This window comes from Carassius gibelio, chromosome A18, assembly GCF_023724105.1.
Source record: "Carassius gibelio isolate Cgi1373 ecotype wild population from Czech Republic chromosome A18, carGib1.2-hapl.c, whole genome shotgun sequence".
Taxonomy (NCBI): domain Eukaryota; kingdom Metazoa; phylum Chordata; class Actinopteri; order Cypriniformes; family Cyprinidae; genus Carassius; species Carassius gibelio.
In genome coordinates, this window is record NC_068388.1 from 11106623 (window position 1) to 11127771 (window position 21149).

At 38.8% G+C, this 21149-nt stretch overlaps 1 protein-coding gene across 3 annotated transcripts in view; it reads left to right on the plus strand.

Moving 5' to 3' along the window:
• LOC127934438 (guanine nucleotide-binding protein G(o) subunit alpha) overlaps positions 1-21149 on the plus strand; it is a 91477-nt gene that overhangs the window by 51112 nt on the left and 19216 nt on the right. For all 3 annotated transcript variants that reach the window (XM_052531818.1, XM_052531817.1, XM_052531816.1), the window contains exon 4: positions 17163-17323. In XM_052531818.1, coding sequence (XP_052387778.1) covers positions 17163-17323 — 161 coding nt within the window. The remainder of the gene's footprint in view (positions 1-17162; positions 17324-21149) is intronic.

Below are 21149 nucleotides of genomic sequence, written 5' to 3' on the forward strand. Positions count from 1 at the left end.
CCTTTAGTTAGGTCCAGGGTGGACATGTACCGGGCCCTTCCCTTTGCACGCTGAACTGGAGACAGGGTCCATAACCCGGTTTCCAGGCTTGAACTCGCGGGGGTTGGGTAGCTTGGTTGTACTGTCATTGTTGCATTCGTTGGGCCTTGGTGAGTTGCTCCCGGACTAGTGGCATGACCCGGTTGATCCTTTCCCTCATCACTTTCACGTGCTCGATAGCTGAGCGGTGGGGCGTAGGTTGTTGTTCCCACGCTTCCTTGGCGATGTCCAACAAGTCCTCGGGGTTGGCGCCCGAACAGCAGCTCAAAGGGGGTGAAGCCAGTTGACGGCTGAGGAACTTCCCGAATTCCAAACAACACGTAGGGGAGCATGAGGTCCCAGTCGCGCTTGTCCTCGGCCATGACCCACCTTCGCATTTGTTCGAGGGTCTGGTTGAACCGATCTGCAAGGCTGTCAGTCTCGGAATGGTAAACAGACGTTCTCAGTTGCTTCACCTTGAGGAGGCCACACAGGTCAGCCATTAGCCGGGATAAAAAGAGGGTCCCCTGGTTGGTCAGTATCTTCATGGGGATGCCTACCCGGCTAAAGAGCAGGAAGAGCTCTCGGGCGATAGACTTGGCGGTAGCCTTTTAGAGGGGCACTGCTTCGGGGTACCGGGTAGCATAGTCCACAATCACCATGATGTGTTGGTGGCCGCAGGCAGACTTAGGCAACAGCCCTACGAGGTCCATCCCGATGCGCTCGAAGGGCACCACAATGATGGGCAGGGGAATCAGCGGGCTGTGGGGAGGTTTCTGTGGAGACGTTTTTTGGAAGGTTGGGCAGGCCTGGCAGAACCGTTTGACCTTGGCTTCCATCCTGGGCCAGCGGAAGCGGTCCCAGATTTGGTGGGTGGTATTTTCGGTCCCAAGGTGGCCTGCCAGGGGGTGCGAGTGGGCCAACTCTAGCACCGTTTCCGTCTTCGTTTTGTGTACCACCAAAAAAGTATTTTCCTCCCCCCTTCGCTGTGCGACAGAGTAGAGCAGGCCATTTCAGATAATTGACAGACCACACTTACTTTGGCCCAGCAATGCTTTAGGCAATCATCCTCACATTGTTCTTGGGCAAACGACCCGCCCTCGTTCATCTGTTGGAACAGATCATGGTAGAGGTTAGTATTAGACTGAGGGGACTCACCATCTCTCCCACTGCCCAAGGCCAACAGGGCCGGGTGTTGACGAGCCTCTTTCGGCTCCCTTTCGTGGGCGATGGGCTGTACGGTGGTGGCCGGCAAATTCTTTACCACATCCACTTTGAGGGGCCACGCACCCGGGAAAGTGGAGATTGTCACTCTTTGGATTGGGACGTGCCGTGTGTCTCTGTGCACGCAGATGATAGGGAAGGTTGCCTTGGTTTCTCTGCGTGGCGTGAGGATGCGGGACTGAACCAGGCTAACTGCACTTCTGGAGTCTAAAAGAGGTGGGGCGGCCATTAATTTTCACCTCTGCTTCCGGCACTGGACACTGTGCAAATCTAAAATATAAAAAGAAGCTTAAAAGAGGCCTGATGCCTGGCCCATGTGTGAGCCGTGATGTGAAAATTATCCCGAAGCCCAGTCCTTGTAAATCTTGTAAAAAGTTAGGCCCCATCAAGCTTGGGTTGAAATGCAGTGCTCTAATCTGCAGCAAATCGTATAGGGATCATTACCCCTCCCTTTTAAAAGTTAATGAACCTTTTCCATTTTGCTATCCTAACTATGCATCCTTTTAAGGTTGGTTATTATTTGCATTTAAAAAAAAAATCCTCTGTCATCCTAAACCCTATCTGACTTGTGACCTCTTTTTGGGCTATGACCCACTGCCCTGTGTTATGTTTTAAATGAAGATACCTCTCATTAAAAACACCCTTCCTTGTAAATCTAGTTGGATTTGAGCTTTTAATGGACTTAATGCATGAAATTAACATATTCGTATTACCTAAGTCAGCAGTGAGGGCAAATGGGTACAGGAGTTCCCTCCAGAACTAATTATCAAATTGAATAAGGAATTGAGGTAGAGAATACCAGTAGAATTGAGAAGTGAGCTAAGGTAAGAGGCTGTTACTTGTCTTCTGCGTTGTGATTTGCTGGAGCTCAAGCTCCTCCAACCAGCATTGTCTCTCGAGCACCCATCAACAATCACAGTAAATTCCCCTTCACAGCTACACTTCTAATGGGAAAATTCTGAAGATACTCTTTGAAAGCTCTTCACTTCTGTGCAGCTGTTTGGTTCTTGAGAGCGGTATACAAATCCTGAAGGTGTGTTGCTGTGATGCCAGGCCCATAATGAAGCCTCAGCTTCCCTTTATGCCCAACTCTAAGTGCTCATCTATTGATTAGATGGGAGAGGATGAGAAAGAGAGAGGTGGGATATAGTGGGAGATGATACAAGAAGAAGGCCCCAGTGTGTCTGGGCTCCTAATGGACTGATCGGATGCACTCTCACTCTGTCTCCCTTGTCTTCTCCGTTTCACTGTTTTCATTCCTATTGTTTTGTGACCATATCTAGGCAGCAAAATGTTTAGATCACTGTAAACATGCTGCATGCTACAAACAATCCCATCTCTACCCTATATCTACACCTCCATCTGTGTAAGGGCCAATATAGCCATTCTGCTGACTTATTCACATATGCTGAATTATTTACCAGCAGACACAGTTCATGGAAGCTGCCTTAGAGTGAAGGCAAAACGACTCATTCTGATTGAATGCAGAGGAAGACAGTTTCTCTTAGGTACACAGTGAGAGGAAAACAGAAAGGATGTGGTATTAAGGTAGTCAAGACATCCATTGGTAGAAATCCACAGTATTGATTTGAGCGGTAAATGACAAGAACATCTATAATACCTATCCATTACCATTTCCATGCATTTCAGTGGCAGTTTGTGGCAACTGGGCAGTAAATTATTTTTTTGAGACAATGATCTGATTTATAAGTCTCACATAAATATTTTCTCAGGGGGAAATGATGTCACCACTGTGCTGATCAGATGATAACATTACAAAAATGCATACAATAGCAACTATTCTGAGCAGTGACGTGAAAGGCAACAAACTAGAGTTATGTAAGTCCATATATTTCACTCCAAAACAAACCGGCCACTGGCAAAAAAGCTTTTGCAATATCATGACATATTTATGATTCATAAAATGTTTTTCAAAATACAGGGTTACTTTTGAATGCCCCTCTATCTTGTAGACCCCTTTGGAACTAAGCTGGAACCCCCTAGTGGGCCCTGCCCCCTGGTTAAGAACCATAAGTGTAGTTACAGAATCTGGCAGCAGGGGCTAAGTGGGCAATGATAACTATCCATTTTATGCATTGTTAAATTTGAAAATAACAGTTTGGATTAGTCAAATGTTTTCCGCGAACATTGACTGTAAAATTAAGACCGAACTTTACCCATTTCAGCACAGGAGGAAATTTGTGGAGCGGGTCACTGCACACGTCAGTAATTATTGTTGAAATGCTGTGAGCATGTGCCTTTCAACGCACAGAACCACTGCAGAATGCAAGTGCTTGTGTGTGTGTATATATGTGCTCTCATGCACACAGTAATCAGCCTCTCAGCATGTGCTAAGCATGTGTGTGTTTGTATTCATGGTGGATCTTCATCATTGTCCATCTGAAGTGTGAAGAATTCATAAGCATTCAAGGATCAGTTTTTGTGTGTGTGTGTGAGAGAGGATCAAATACCTCTACAAGTCTGCAAAAAATAAATAATAATAATTCACCTACATTGAACAGACCAGGCCAGCAACAGACCAGAAAACAATCTAGTAAAAATAAGTATTGGATTAGATTTTGAAATAGGAGATATAAAATAAATAACTCTGTTAACATCAAAGTTTAGAAGTCATTTGCTGATTCGTTAATGTGTGACTAACATTTTGCTATGTATCACTTAATGTTTTAAGCTTGAATGTCTTGCCCTGAATGTAGGCATTTTATGTGTGGTGTTGTCTTTGAGTGTCTGGGGCCCTCAGCAATGTTGTATGCACTGAGAGGAAAGAGAGAGAGTAATGGCTAGAGGAAGAGGGATGGAAGAGGGGGTTAGAACAGAAAATGGAACATAAAGAGGGGATGTGTGCATTGAAAGTGCCCAGTCAGTGAGTCGGCTGGTGCAGAGCAGCTGCTTTCTAGCCATTTAGCACACAGATAGCAGAAGTTAGTCAAGCTGAGCCTGCATCCTTTCTTCCAAGGTATATGTAAGATCTGTCTATCTGTTCATCTGTTTTCGTTCCATCCCTTTGTATCTTGCATCATTTGATCTGTATTTGAATTTCACTTAGGGCACTATCCGGGGATGTCTTGCACCTATTTTTTCAAGTTTAATTTTTTTTGTTTAATTTTCAAGGGGCCTCGTGTTCAAATACCAACCTAGTACACAGCATGTATGTGTGTCTATATATATATATATATATATATATATATATATATATATATATATATATATATATATATATATATATATATATATATATAATATATAATATATAAATACATAATCGTTTTTATGTACATTTAAGAAACAATTTAAGATGTATTTATTGTAAAATATTTGCAGGTCAGTTTTGATTTTCACATAAGTATAGTTTTATGAATGATTCAATTTTATCGATGAGCATTGCTTCTGTACATTCAATTTATATGAAGATGCTGCTTAGATCATAACATTATCTAGTAATAGTAACTATCACTTTACTGAAAAAAAGACGTATATAAAAAGTGCAAATGGATAAGCCTCAAACATTAAAATGTCAGCGTAAATAAAATGAGGTGAGAATAATCCCTAATGCAGTCAGGGGAATTTAAGATCATCCATTTACCAAATTCAGACAGATTAATCAATAACGGTCTCACCAAACGAGTGAAAAACAACAAAAAAGCCTTAATCCTAAATATCTTAATCCAGTCCCCTTGCAGACTGAACGGGATTCAATAAAGCCATGGATAATCTGAGTTTGCAGTAATTTTGTGTAATGATTGACAGATGTGCCAGTGACCATACTGTAAACGTCAAAAATAAACCCCTCTAATCACTCTGAAGCCTCTGCAGAGGGAACTGCTAATTTTTATGGAATGTGAATAAGAATGCAATGTACTGTACGATATATACGGAGTGAGCAAATATCAAAGATTAATGAACAGATTGATGAGATGGCCTCAATAGCCCTGACAATCCGGAATCAAATTGTATGAGCATGTGCTGATGGTTGTTAATGGTTACCACTCTTAGTGAGTTTACTAGCAAAACAACCCAGCAATCATGAGTAATGATGGATTGTATATCACAAACTATCACAAAGAGGTCTGCAGGCTGAGGTAGTGCATTGTGGTTAATGGGAATGGTAATGGTTATCTTTAACTCTAGCCTTTCAAAATAAAAGTATCTACATATAAAACAATTTTTTAAAGAATATAAACCTTTTCATTTAATTCTGTCTGTGTGCATTATTTTCTTTGCAGCCTGCATACATGCCAAATAAATGTGCATATAAAGCTTGTGAACCTGATGTTAATCTGAATGGCACATGTAATTGTGAATGTATGTGTTCTTTTCTGCCTAACAAGTACTCATCAGGAAAGTGTTTCATGGAGTGCTTGGCTTTTCTCGGTTATTTATAGCTAGCAGTGTTAGCATCCTTACAGTAGCAACACAATGTGCGTTTTCTCATCTGACAGACTGTGGCAATACGATAATCTAATTCAACAACCCTTATCTTAATGAGTCTTATCATTATCAAACTAATGAAATCAATCAGGCTACATTTATATTTAGGCCTCCCGTCAAACAAGGTGCTATTCTTCAGTTCATTGTAGCGTGTCTGTTTTTGCACACTCATGAGGGTGTGAATCTGATTTATTATTGCCTAGTAATTTTATCATACTTTTTTTATGCTGTTTGTCTCATTCAAAATGGACAGAGACATATAGTCTTTCTGTGTTTCCTAAACTAGTACCAATCTTTTTTTCTATCATGGATATTCTATCTCAGTGGGTAGATTTTCATTCATTTTTCCATAAGCGGTGTTGCGCTGCTAGGAAACCACTAGTTGCCGTAGAGACACAGCTCATCGGCTACTTGGAGTGGAAGGCATTTTATCCTTCCTTTATGGTCTATTTACACCATTAATTTTCTTTGTCTTGCTCTGTGTGCCTCTGTTTTTCTTTTTTATACACTCTTTTTTTTTTTTTACTCTCACATTTATTTTGATGATACTGTTAAATAAATCTAATCTTGCATCTTGTGATAAATAATGGTGTTAATTTACCTGTTTTTTTTTGTTTGTTTGTTTGTTTTTTTGAGGGAGTGCAATGCAAGCCATGTTAAGAAGACTAAAAACAGCTTTAGAAAGCTACACCAATCACTTCTTGATGCAGGAGCCTTGAGATCAGTACATCTGTGTAATTGGTATTACACCTCCAAACTCTCAAAACCCACCCAAGTGCCCTTTACAAACCTGATGACAGCCTATAGATTCCATCCACAATTAGCATAACGCACTGTAATGACCCAACGAGGCTGCAGCTAATGAGGAACACAGTGGCACTGTTCCCTTGCCACATGCCAACTCCCAGGGAGTCTTAAGGCCGGCGATATGTTTTGTGTATTTGTCAGCCTCATTTCATCTTAAGCTAAAGTAGCTAAGTCTCTTCTTTACTTCTCTTCCTGTGCAAACCAGTATATCTTTTACTATATTCTGGTTCTGCAGCCACATCCTGACATCCTGACATCCCTCAAGCACATGTTTACATAGAAAAACAAAGGGAAAGTAGTGTATTGGAATGGAAATAAACGTGTTCTGTGTGATTGGCCCCTTATTCTGGTGTTATCTGCAGACTCTTTTTAAGATGGTTTCAGCATCTTGTTGGCTGCTATACATGCTGGCAACTAGGACTCCTTAGGAGTTCTGCACTGGGAGTAAATTGAAGCCTAAACACAATCCATATAATGAGATGTTGTGGCCAGACCTGATTTGATTGGTACTGTTAAAATTCAAGATCGAATTACTGATAAGCCATTACATTATGACCACCTATCTAATAGCCTGTAGGACCTCTTTTAGCTCACAAAACAGAAGCCATGTGGTGAGTCATTGATTTGATGAGGTGCCGATAAGTCTCCTGGGGTATCTGGTACCATAATGTCAACAGCGGGTCCTCCAGTTCCCATACATTGTAGGGTGGGGGCGATGTAGTGCCGAACACGCTTTTTGGAGGCTAAGGCATTAACAGAAATTCACCATAATGTTTTTCAAGCCACTCCTTGACAATTCTGGCAGTGTGGCATGGCGCATTATCCTGATGGTAATGGCCATCACAGGCAGGCTGAATGGGTGCACTTGGTCCGCAACGATTTTCAGATACCTGACAGCTGTCAGGGATTGTGCTATTGGGATAATGGGGCCTAAAGTGTCCCAAGAAAACACACAACATTTCCACAGCATAACACCACAGTCTCCGGCCTGTGTTCACCCAACAGTGCATCCAGGTCCCTTAGGCCCAATCCCAATTCTATTTTATACCCCTTCCCCTTCCCCTACACCTCTGCCTACCCCTTCCCCTTGTCCCTTGAAACAGAGTGTCAAGTGGTAGGGGAGAAAATATTCCCCTAAGGATTGGGACACCACTACTATGCCGTCACACATCATCATTCCTCGTCTAGGTCTTACAATACACACATATACTGGTGTGTTGTTGTGTATTAGAGCCTTTAATTATCGTTCTGTATTAATGAGCTGCTTACTGACACAGACACATATCGGAAATCGTGCAGCTCACACATCCAGGAGAAAATAAACTTGTCAACGCTGCCCCACGACTTTTTGTTCGCTATAGCAGCCATGTTGCCGAGATAATTCATACCCTTTCGTTTGAAGTGTGGTCCCGAAAAATCTTCATTTGAAAGGCTATCTGGAGGATTGTGGTGCTTAATGAAATATGGGAACTGTGGTACAGCATTTATTTGAAGTAGAAATCTATTGTATCATCTTTATTATAATTTTTACCCTTATTTTTAAATCCCACCACCACATGCATATGGCTCTGAAAAAAAAAACGGTTTAAGGTTTGTTAATCAGGTTACTGATGGGGAGGACAGTGTGTTAAGCAGCGTTCTGGTCTGGGTGACAGTGTGTTGATCATGGCACTGATAGAGGGTTAAAGTGGAAAGCAAGGTGGTTGTGGTCCATGGAGTGTTAAAAGCATGACATTTGTAGCATGATAACATTTTTTGGCCTAAGGCTAAAAATAAATATAGCTGAAAGAGACCTGCAGTAGTGGCAGATCAGGTATGCAGCAGAGAGGAGAGAACAGCACACTTTAATAAATGTCAGGCCTCAGCAGACTCCACACAAAAGAGAGAGAGAGAGAGAGAGAGAGAGAGATAGAGAGAGAGCAGGAAAAGACAGTTCCATCTTGTCTGTGTCAGTATCACTATGGAAGAGAATGAGAGTGTGAAAATCAGCAGAGAAGAAAAAGAAAACATAAGCAAGTTAAAGGTAAAAATTATTAATTAATTCATTAATTTATATAAAATATTATTTTATTTCATGAGTCCTATGAATTACATTTACGGTATCATTATTAACTATGGTTGAATGCAGTCTACTTGACGAGACTCTTTGGTCTTTAGTTTTTATAAAGAAAAATATAACCACACACAGTTTTGCAACAACATGAGGGTAAGAAAATAATGACTGAGTGGGTGAACTATTTCTTTAACCAGACAATTTTTTTTTCTGTCATAACTAATCCATTTTTCTCAAACCTGACATTAATCACATAAGTGCTTCTGATGGTAGATGGGGGCTGGGTTTAGAATGTAATTATTAATGTGAATGTAATTATTCCTCCATAAATCCCAACAGAGAATCCTCCAGTGTGGGATGAGTGTGTTGGTGTGCTCCACTTCAGGAAGAGTTTAGTAAGGGCAGGTCATAGAGCACAGAGAGGGGCAGTCTGACCCAGATTTTTTTCCGTCTGTCACTTTCTCTGAGTCACTGAAGAACCCTGAAAGATGCAGAGGGGAAAGAGAGACACGGAGAAAAATACTGAGACATTTTGATGTTGATGCCTCAGTAATGGAACAGCACACCTTCTCTTTCAAATGCGTTTTGGCACTGCTTTTTTCTCCAGGAGAACACGGCCAGGTCAGGGTGACATGGTTTTAATGTCTCTTTACTTAAGAGCTATCATGGTAGCAAAATTCAACTCTAAAAATAATTTAATTTCAGCACTACAAAAAAAAAAAAATTGCTGTGAACACACTCCTTTATATTAAAATATAAATATATGTTAAATATTCAAATATAAATGTTAAATATATTTGTATAGTTTATGTGATATAATTAAATATACATAAATACAATCATATTTATGATATATATTTTTATGTATAAAATATAATAGAATTTATGCTTTGAACACACCACTTAATATTAAATATAAATATGAATAAATATATTAAATATACGTAATTATTCAATCAATGTAAAAAAATTTCCAGCAATTATTCAACTAATTGGTCAGTACCAAAATAAAAAAGAGGGGAAACTAATTAGCAATAGATTAAGTAAGCCAAATAAATAACAGTGCTTGAAATATTTCACGTATCTAACAGTATCAATTATTAAGATGAAATATTCTGAAATTAAATATAAATAGAAAACAACAAAGTTAAAATAAAAAATGTATGTTATTGTGTAAAATTACATCACAAATTATTGTAATTATCATAATTATTTTTGTGACAGCATTTGGTCACAGAATTCAGTACTACTGATATAGCAGAAATATATTGTTTCTAGTAAAGATCATCCAATAGCCTTTCATTCTCAGCAGTCAGACATTAGCCAGTCACAGAGATGGATAAGGGGTTTGTGGATGCCACTTAATGAAAGAAAATAGGAAATTGATCTTAAAATGGCCTTATTGCTCAAGGAACATTGATTTCAATAACTACATGGCATACAATCAAAATGACTGATGTGAATGATGCAGTTTATGTAAGAGAGAATGCTTTCGTTTTGTTTAAAGTGCCAGGTGGGTGTGGCCTCCTAGATGACGGGCATCCGTGATGGTTAATAAATTGGCAGAGGTGTGGTCTCTGCTCTGGGCTTTCAGGACCTCCTGTGATTAGGCCACAACTGGAGCCTTCGGCAGGAGAGCAGAATAACAGTTAATATTTCATCAAATCAATAATTCAACAGCTGCCATGGGAGGAAAATAGAAAGAGATGGAGATGAGAGAGAGAGGGAGGGGAGGAAATAGAGTGAGAAAATGGGAGGGTAGACTGAGATACAGAGAAAACGAAAGAGAGAACACCAAATCTGCAATCACATTCCCCAAGAAAGGCCCGGTAACCATAGTAACTGGAGATGACTGTCACATGATGCGGAGGAGTGTAGCGAAAGGGAGGGGACCTATGAAAGGAAAGGGAGAGATGATAATCATGGGACGGAGTTTAAAGGGGCAAGTCAAAAGCAGATTGAGTCAAGTTCTGTGTTGCCTTGATTATGCTTCATGTCCAAAGGCTTTCCCATCATCCAGACTGCTTACTTATGACTATGACATAACAGCTGTGAAGTACAAGAAAGAGAAAAAGATATTTAGATCAGTGAACTGATATAGGAGGGGGCAGGGGATGAAAATAACGAGGACAGTAGCGTAATGTGAAGACGTGATATTTCTTTTGCTGTTTCATCCTTGTGGCTATTATCTCAAGTGCTGAGTATGACCTTAGGAAGATAATTTACTGTTGGCCTTGCTCTGGACAAATTGTTTTTAGCTTAACGAAACACCTTCCATATAGTGGCACTCTTTATCAGCTGAGTCATTATAATGTAGATGAGCATCAAAAGGAGGGCATTTATGTTGAGATACCTTTTTTGTAGATTTGTGATTTTTGCAGTGCAATGTGGGATTTTTCAGGGAGCGCACATTCCAGTGCACTTGAAGGATTTCACGATTGAGACAGCCCTTAAAATGGCTGACTCCCTGATCAGTGCCCTGACTACTGAATTAGGGAACTAATTGAGATATAGCCAGAGTTTAATGTTAGCTTATTGCTAAGATAATTGCTAGGTACCCTAATAAACTAAAATTTGAGTGCACTCAAATATTTTGTAAAATATTGCATATTTACTTTAACTGAAGTACATTTTAAATAATCATGTTTTTTGTTGTGCTTGGATGTCCTGATTAACATACAGCAGCACATGTAATGTTACTGATTTTAATTTTAACTTTAGATGGTCATTTAATATTACATTTAAAGTTAATATACAATACAAGTTTCAGTAGAAATTACAAGTTTAGTTTACCATAAATTCTTGTCAGTACATTAGACGGTACACTTTTACCATATTCCAAAGTAGTAATCTATCCTAATTTATCCTACATTAGTTGGTCAGAAAACACAAACATTTTTAGGTAATTGCATTTATAAGAAACTATAATTCATTTTCATTTAACTGCAATCAACATGCAGTTAAGTGTCAGAAAAGGTTAAATTCATTTTGCACTGAAGTATATTATTTAAGGAATATTATTTATATTAAATGTACTCTTTAGAATTAAGCTACATTTTATTGGTTTTCCATTAGGGTCGACAGATTAAAAAGATGAAGATGTGCAGTAGGATGCTTGTTATTAACAAGCTCTCTTGTATATCAGATCCCAATTATCTTTATGAATCAGTAGATTGTTATCTAGCCGGTGTCATAATTCAGTCTCCTAGAGGACTATAATATTAGTCACTGCAGGCCTCAGCAGGACGTGACCCATGTGACAAACACAGGCCTCTTTCCATGTTTTTTTGCCGCAAAGCCATATGACATTCTCTCCTGATGTGACTTTCTTATTGCGTGTGACCCAGACAAACCCAGCAGCTGCTTAATGATGCTAATCTGCGTGGTTCTGTCTTAATGATAATGTGATAATCTCTCTGTCTTGCGATAATAAAGGCAGGAGATGAATGGTCATCACTGCATAGCGTGCCATTCTGTGGAACATACAGCGTCAGTCATCTACACCGTCAAAGTTCAGTCATGGGCTTTCCTTCTCTGCCATAAAGACGTAGCTCTTTAACCACTTGATGAAATAGTGGGTTTGCCTCTATGATTTAAGCCTTTCCTTTTTGGGCTTGTGTGTTTTATCTCACTCTGATTTAAATATAGTCCATATGATAATTTTTTTTTATTCAATATATTGATATTTATGCATTTTGCAGACTCACTTAAGCAAACTGACTTATTATCCTTGGGAATCGAACCCATAACCTTGGGGTTGCTATCAACATGCTGCACACTACCTGAAGTCCAAAAGGATTCTTAAGAAAACTTATGGCTAGTTCAGCATCGCCCCAAACGTCAACTTCCTTAAACATAATTATACTGTATACACCAAGTTTTACATAATATATGTTCATGGATTCACTTAGAATCGAATCTGTAAACCTCGGGGACTACCAGAGGCCAAAAGGAAGTTTTGGTATACTAAAGACAAGACAGCGGATATCTACTCCATTTCTCACTCTTCTACGAGATAGAGCCTCAATAATTCCCCAGCGATCAGCCCTTGGTTAACCCAACATTCCCTGAAAGTGAAATGGAACACTAGTGAGATCCTACAATTGTCTGATTAATGTCTTCAAAACTGCATTTCTTTGTCTGAAGCCATCTGAGCCCCTATCTTCATTCACGACAAGAGAGGTAGCTATCTGTTTCACTACAATTGAGAGTCCAGGGACCTCTGAGAATCCAGAAATTCCAGGATGTCTTTAACAAGCAAGCAGCCACGGAATTTCCACCTCAGTGGCCATGAGACTGTGCAATTGACCTGCTGCCTAGGGCCACGCTGGCGAAGGGTAGAGTTTATCCGCTGTCCATCCCGGAACAGAAGGCCATGGAGGAGTACATTGAGGAGGCTCTCAAACAAGGATTCATCTTCCCATCAAACTTACCAGCTGCATTTAACTTCTTCTTTGTCGATAAGAAGGACATAGGCTTGAGGTCCTACATTGCCTACAAGGTCCTGAACTCCCAGAAGGTCAAGTACTGTACCATTATCTACTTCCTCTGGTTCCTGCCACCCTGGAACAGCTTTGTGGTGCTAACATCTTCTCTATGCTGGACCTGTGTAGTGCTTACAACCTCAGTCAAATCCATGAGGTTGATAAATGGAAGACCGCATTCGTAACACCATTAGGTCACTATGAATACCAAGTGATGCCATATGAAATCTCTGTATATATCACTGTATAAATTGCTATCCTTTTTTCTGATTAAAGCACATCCATTATGGTAGTGAATGTGTGTGCGCGGCTATCTGAAGGGACTTTGCCTGCATGCAATTACCAGTACTTGACTTTCTCGGGGCTATTAACATCAGCAACATTTATAACACTGTATTAACAGTGACACTAAAAAGTCTACTTAAGTTTCAAAGGTGTGAAATGTATTTTTTGGCTCTCTGAGTTCTTATAGATAAATTAAGTGAGAGAAGAGAAAAAGTTATCTTCCACAGATTCACAAAAATTATGGAAAATAAACTGATTACTGAGTTTTCAGTCCACCCACTCACAGCACCTCTTTAGGTCATGTCCATATTAAAATACAATAGAAATATTTGTATTTTTATTTTTATGACCTCTCAGCCTCCTTTCATTAGAAGTCCACCATATACCAGTGGTTGTAACCTTGAAAAGATTAGTTGTAGTTTAAAACAATGTCTAGGGAGATGTGTCATGGCCTTTGATGAAGTGCTTGAGTAGCGTCTATACATCATAGGCAAAGCGGAGCATCTCTTTTCCTCTGTGCTTTTTTGAAAAGAATATCTGCCATTGTCAGTGATAGATTATGGTTAAAACTTATAGATTAGGTTGAAACTGATCTCGCAAATTGACTCGTAGGCATTCTGGGCCTCTCTCAGCTGTGATCCAATTAAGATGTCATATAATTAATCATGACGTGTTGCAATATATAACGTCATGAGGTATTTAAACGTTATGATATTATGAAGAATTCAGCATTTTCTATAAAATGACTATTGTGGGTTTACAGTGCGTAGTTACATCACTTTTACAATAACTTACAATACAATAACTGCTCAAACCAGGTGAAGCTTCAGGGTGTTTGTAAGGATACTGTCCGTCACGCTGGGCTACTGACTGATCTGGGATTCAAATCAACAGCGTGTTGAGATCTCTCATCACGCTGTTTCCTCTAATAAATGAATGCTGATGAAGATTGGTCCATTCTCTTTAGTCTGTGCGAAGGCCATAATGAATAGCTATTATGTGTCTCTGTGAGTCTGATCTAAATTCAGTCAGCAATCACATGCTCCATCAGTGCCATACCCCCCCACCACACAAATAAAAACAAATACAAATCAAAACAACAAAAAACTAAACAAAACATATATAAAAACTAAAACAGAGATAGAAAGAGTAAATGCAGAATGAGAGTCATGACCGGTGTTGTGACATTACAGACAGACCCACCTGCAAGAACTGCAAAGAGAGAAAGTAAACAGGTGCATGCCTGCTGAATCTGTCAGCTTTATTCTTGCTGTTTTTAATCAAAAGAAAAATTCATGGCAAATATGTTACAATGTTTTCATTGAAAACCTCCAGCTTTGGAAGTAAGGCATTTGCCATTATAAAGGCTCAAAGAGCCTGTGGACACCAGTTTGATGTGCTATAATTCCCCGGAAGGGGTAAAGTTAAGGTAATCCTCTGGTTCATTTTGTGTTGTGAAGCTCTAACCTGCAGTTCTTTATTCTTGTAGATTATGAAGACTACATATAACCATTAATAATATTTTGTTTCACTAAATTATTACTAAATTCCTTTTTTTTTTAATCAGAAGCATCTATTAGGATTAAATACAGTATGATGTGTGTGTGAGTGTGTGTGTGTGTGTGTGTGTGTTTGTTATAAGGACTCCAGAAGGTTCAGTCATGCTGAGTTCAGAGGACTTGCTCTCAAAGGTCAAACTCACTGGGGGAGAAGGAAAGAGAGGATTAGCCAATCATACTGCCTCCTGCTGCTGATGCTGCCCCCGCTGCATCACCATGGAGATGGTAGCAATATCTGTCCCTATTGACAAGTCAAACGGAAGATGCATCCATTTTTTTTTCTCAGTGGCGAGGAATATAGCGGCATTTTCACAGTAGAAAAACATCACAAAATAGCATCTGCATTCATTATGGATTAATTAGCGATATCCATGCTTTGTTGTTTTTCCTCTTTTTAATTCCCAGGCCCCCACATCTCACTCCTTTTAGTGTGTGAACACTTTACTCTTTCTCACAGAATATAATGGAGAGAGACTCTCTATTTAACATGGGTCTTTTCTTTTCACTCCACTCATGCAGTCCATTTCTCACGCTCTCCTTTTCTGGCTTGTGTAGTTGCATCTCTGTTGTGGATTTGCAGGTCGGCGGAACCCAGCCTCTTCTTGTAGTAGGCTCGATTGTGATCTTTTTAAAAGAAACTAAACGCTCTTTTCAGAAGTCATTACTGCTGTCAAGCTTTTTAAAGATGTTGTAAAAGGCAGTGATGTCATAAGAGGAGGTGAGCAGGACAGAGGAAGTAAGAGGGAGGGAAGAATGAACAAGAAACAGGAAGTCAGGATGTTGTGTGTGTACATATTATCTATGCATTGATATATTGGATGTGTATATATTTAGATTTAGTATTTAAAAGTAATAATACATAATAATCCACACACATTTAATATGACAATTTTAGCATGATTTACTTTATATATTTGTATTTAACAATAATAATAATTATTATTATTATTATTAAATACAAATAAAATTTGTATTCTGTCTGTAGATCAAATTTCACTTTAGAAAAAGGGCTAATCACAGAAAGCACATGGGAATCCATTGAGAATATGAACAAAGGGATCAAGAACAGATTGGGTGGTCATGGCTTTCACAGTTTCTTGCAATTTTGGCTCATGTTGGAGGGTTTACATGCAATATATTCTCAGCACATTAAAGATCTCATTTGAGTTTCTCTTTCTGATACTTTACTGTTTAAAACACAATCGAATCTGGTCCTTTATCATCAGAATGTAGTATGTGTGATAACATACATTTTGTAACCATTAGAATTGAGACTCTAATGATTTTTTTTCTCAAATAAAGCGACTGTATGTAAAGGAGGACCAGCAGATTCAATAAATATAATAATATGTTGATAGTTGATAGTTCAGTTGATAGTACTCGAACAATCGCATATTCTGTTATCTCTTTCCTTCTGTTATGCTCTCTCATTCTACCCTTGCACAAGTTTTTATAACCCAAAGGTATTATGCAAAGATAACCGACCGTTTTTTTTCTTTTCTTGAAGCAAGAGCCAGCTCATTGAGAAGACTTTATAAAAGATTTTGTTCCAGCAGTATGATGCAAACTTTCAGTCATCCTTTAAATGCAGTAATTTTTTTTAACTTATAGCCCATCACAAGACCCAAGAGGTTAACTTTTACAGCTCAGAATAATTTTTTCTTAATTCTTAATTAATTAATTCTTAATCTTCTTTTTTTCTTTGCCTATAAAAAAAGAGAAAACATTTTATGAACGTTTTAAGTATAAACCTCTATTTTGTGAGCAAGCAAGCATGTGCTTAATAGCATATTTTAAATAGTTTTCATTCAAGCAGTCAATATTGTCTCACGTTTCTGCTAAAATTCTTTGGTATGAATATAAAAGGCACAGATGAGTCAACTGTTGACACAGTAAAGCCACAACCACACAGACAGTTAAGAAATTACCACAGGTCACGAGCCTCAATGCTGTCAGTTAGTAGGAGTTCCCACGGCGTATCAACATAAAGTTGAACTCTGCTTTATTTTGTCACATCACCAATGGTTGCTGTTGCTCATGTCACTGGAAATTGCAAAATTGTTGTCATTGTCAACAACCCTGAGTATTGAGCTAAAAAAAAAAAAAACATAGAACAGCCAAGATGATTTGGTCATTGAAATAATGAGTTCATATTTAAATGTCAGACTTTTAATTGCTAATCTCAAAATTGATACAATTTGAAGCACAGTTTGTGACGACTTCTGTTTGTAAGTCTCCTCATCACACTGATGGATGTTCTCTGTGTGTGTTTTCCTTTAACAGGCTGATGCTAAGATGGTCTGTGATGTTGTGAGCCGTATGGAGGATACCGAGCCCTACTCTCCAGAGCTGTTGTCCGCCATGATCCGCCTGTGGTCTGACTCCGGCATTCAGGAGTGCTTCAGCCGTGCCCGCGAGTACCAGCTCAATGACTCCGCCCAATAGTGAGTACAGCCCTCTGCTGGGAACAGCCATTAGTGCTTTTACGCATCATTAAGAGCATTCTGCCTAAATATACTAATGTTTTATTATATCATTGACTATCACGGTGCAGTCCAGTTCATTTTAGAGAACTATCCACAGGCATATATTTTATGGACTGTAAATTTAACGTGGCAATTGGGTAGTGTCTACAGTATAATATTTATAGTCTTTATTTGCAATGCTTGATTGAACAGGTTGCTTTTAAAGTATTACTTGAACTCAAGTAATGTCACTCTAAAGGGAATTTACAGATGCGATTACAGTATGCGCTGATGAAAGGTCTCGAGCTTGTGTGTGTATGTGTTCTATATGTGTATGCGTGTGCATAATAGCATGGAAAGAGTTCAGTCAGCATTATATTTCTGATGTTGTGGTTTACTGTAATAGTTTGAGAAGCCTATCTTGTGGAAAGTGGGGTTTAGATGAAGACAAATTACTTGCTCACATATTGACGACACAGATTATGTTACTATGAGGCACATGTGGGGAGGGGAAGGATTGCCAAAAAGAGAGTTTGCAAGACAAGTCTGGGAGAGACTTTTTTTCTTCTTCATTATTTGCATATAAACATCACCAAGTTTTGCATAAACTTGCAGCTTTTTGTTCAGTTATCAGTAAGACAAACAGTAGCCAGTGGTATTTCATCAAAGTTCAGGTGTAAGAAAACAGAAATATCAAATGGTACAAGGACAGTATATTTAATCGTACGATCTATTTCCAGTTTTGTATACCTATTTAAACTTTATGTAAGTTATTTGTTATTTTATATTAGGCATAGCCTGCCCTTAAGCATGGTGTAATTTTATATGTTTTGTTAATAAAAGTTTTATGTTTTATATATAGACACCGAACTGCCGCTAATCCTAAAGTGAAAGTAAGATACACACGGCATTTTAAGCTATTTAAAAGCAGAGGAAAGTAAGGAACAGAGGGGAAATTCAAACGAAATACACCTATGTTTATGTATCTTAGCTTTTACTTCTCCAACTGGGTGGAATCATAGTCAGAAGCATACACGCGGTTTTCTATGAAATCTGTCAGCTCTAATCTGTTGACTTTCACCAACTAGAGTCGACTTATCCAAACTAAAAATGGGGGCAAAAGTCGTATAGTGTATTCCAGCCTTAAGCTATTCTTTCACATCAGTCACTGACTGTAAAGAAAGTAGTTGAGGATAGATTTGAGATCATTTCCTTTGGGCTGTTTAGCCATACCGGTGGTTTACAATGTATGGCATATTGGCTTCCACATGTCTTTAGACTGTAGTCTTGTCTTTCTTCTCCCCAAGAGTTCATTGAACTGTAACTTGAATATCAGGAAACATTTCAGAACATTCAGAGGCGCAGTGGTCTCTTCCAGAGTGAGATGATGAAACAGGATTTGATCGGCCTTCATAATTATTTGTTCTCCGGGAAACTTTAATCATTATCTGAACTTATTCCACTATTTCTGTCCTTCCGCTCTCCTTCTCTCACACTCACCACCCTCTATGCAACTCTGATTCTGCCCACTTTATGTTGCCATAGATGTTGTCCATCCTTATAACAGCTCCTCCCCTTCCACACTGCAATCATTTCCCACTTCTACAGTTGTTCCTCTTGTCCTCTCAGCTTTGTTCCTGATCAGTTGTATTTTTCTCTTTTACTTCTTCTTTTCAGTTGCAGGTTTTTCAATTTCATTTCTTCAGTAATTAGTAGAATCACGGAATTTACAAGAAGCATGTTCCATTTCTGATTATATGAGACATGTCAGAATTCTGGTGCTTTTTGATCATAAGTCACAAGCTCTTGCGCAAGTGCTGGCCTGAACTGAAACTTCATATCTACATTGTGTTCGGTTTAGCACCTTCATTCTCGACATTTTCAGAACAAAAAAATTGGAAATCTCTATGTTCTTATTAAAGTCTTGGATGGTATGTTGACATTCTGATAAATGTTTCATCTTTCAGATCAACCTTCAGCGGCTTTCCCTTTAGAAGATGTAGGAAGTTTCACTTATTCTCAGTTTTTTTGGGGGTCTGATATTGTATTTTTACTGAATTACTGTCACAATCAAAATGACTTGTATCTTAGCAACTAGGTTATTTGTCATTGTCAAAAACATTTCTCAACAACGAGAGTTGCTAATAAAGTTTTTGTTCCCCCGTTAAAGATGTATGGCTACTAAAACTTGTCTGTGGTATAATAGTTTTACTGTTACTTACTGAGTGACAGTTAAAATACCTAAAGGGATCATTCAACCAAAAATGAAAATTCTGTTATTATCAAATATTTTCTGTGTGTGTAATGTCCATTCAGTATTATTTTTTAGTGTTCCACAGGAAAAAAGTAAATCATAAAGATGAGTTAGGGTGAGTAAAGTTTTCATTTTTGGCTGAACTATCCCTTTAAGCAACAGTATAGCATTTCCAGAGGTCACATATCCATTATTTCTCAGTCATTCCATATTACATATTATATTCCCTCTACTACAATTTCCTTATGAATCAGTGAATTGGCTCATTGTAAGATTCTTGCAGCACCCAGAATTTCAGACCTTTTTGTTACCATAATAAACGTGTCTACGGTCTCTCCAATGCCCTGTAGTTCTTTTTCCTGCACATCTTTCTGTCTCTCTCTCCATGATGGGGAGCAGCAGACAGCAGGCAGACCGCTGAGAGGTGTTGCCAGGCAGAGCACTCAAGCAGCAGCAGGAAACAGAGGGAGGGTGGAGGGAGAAAGAAAGAAGGATGGTGTATGAAGGGGGAAGGGCAGAGCTGGCAAGCAGCCTGAGTGGTAGAGATGTACGAGTTTCCCATACTAAAAGGAGAGAGAGAAGTGAAGAAACCCTACAGCACAACCCTGCCCGCATGTCCATTAGGCCTTAAATGACGGAGGGAAGTCCACAAGGAGTGTTAACATGTATACAAAAGATTTATAATAGTACATACAGCTATTCCTCAGAACACAGAGCATTGAGTGCATAGGAGATAAAAACATTAGCACTACTGCAAATAGCAAAATGTGCTTAAATGTGCACATGCAGACTTCCTCAATGTGTGTATTTTCTGCACCTATGGCCAACTAAACAGGCATGAATTTAAAACATATATCATTTTGGGACATTCACACAAATATAAATGTGGGTGTAAATACTATTTTATGTTAAAACATGTTTTTAAATGAATTATCTTATGCTCACCATACCATAGTTTAGTTTGTTTATGCCAGATATTGTACTTCATGTACAATTTCAGACTATTGTCCTTCCCAAGCTCTTCACCTGTCTCTGAACTATGAAATGTAGTGAAAGGTTACCACAGCTTATAGTGATTTTATCAGGCCATTGTGGACAGTTGCTGTCTAGCCATGATAAATCAGCTATTTGTTAATAGACAAAATATACTGAGAGGAATGCATGCAGAGCCAACAGACACAGGTCACGAAGCAAAGTGCCCCACAGAGAGAGTAAGGTACCACTAACAATATCAAAGAGCAGAGATAATGTCAGTTGATGGTTATCCTTATTAGTGCAGTTCAAGTGATGTCCCATTTGAGATTGTGCCCTATGAGATCATTCATACTTAAGTTCTTAAGTTCGTACTGTGTCAGGCAGACTTGAGTTAAGTGCCACTAAGCGATTCTGCAAACCAAAAGCACCACTATTAAACATTAATACAATTTTGCATGTTACAGTCACAGCAACAGTTCCCCCTAGAGTCAGTGTGGTGAACCACGGGAAGAGAAATACATGCAAAATACATCTGTCTATCTGTCATTATGTAATCAATGACCTAGTTTTAATGTT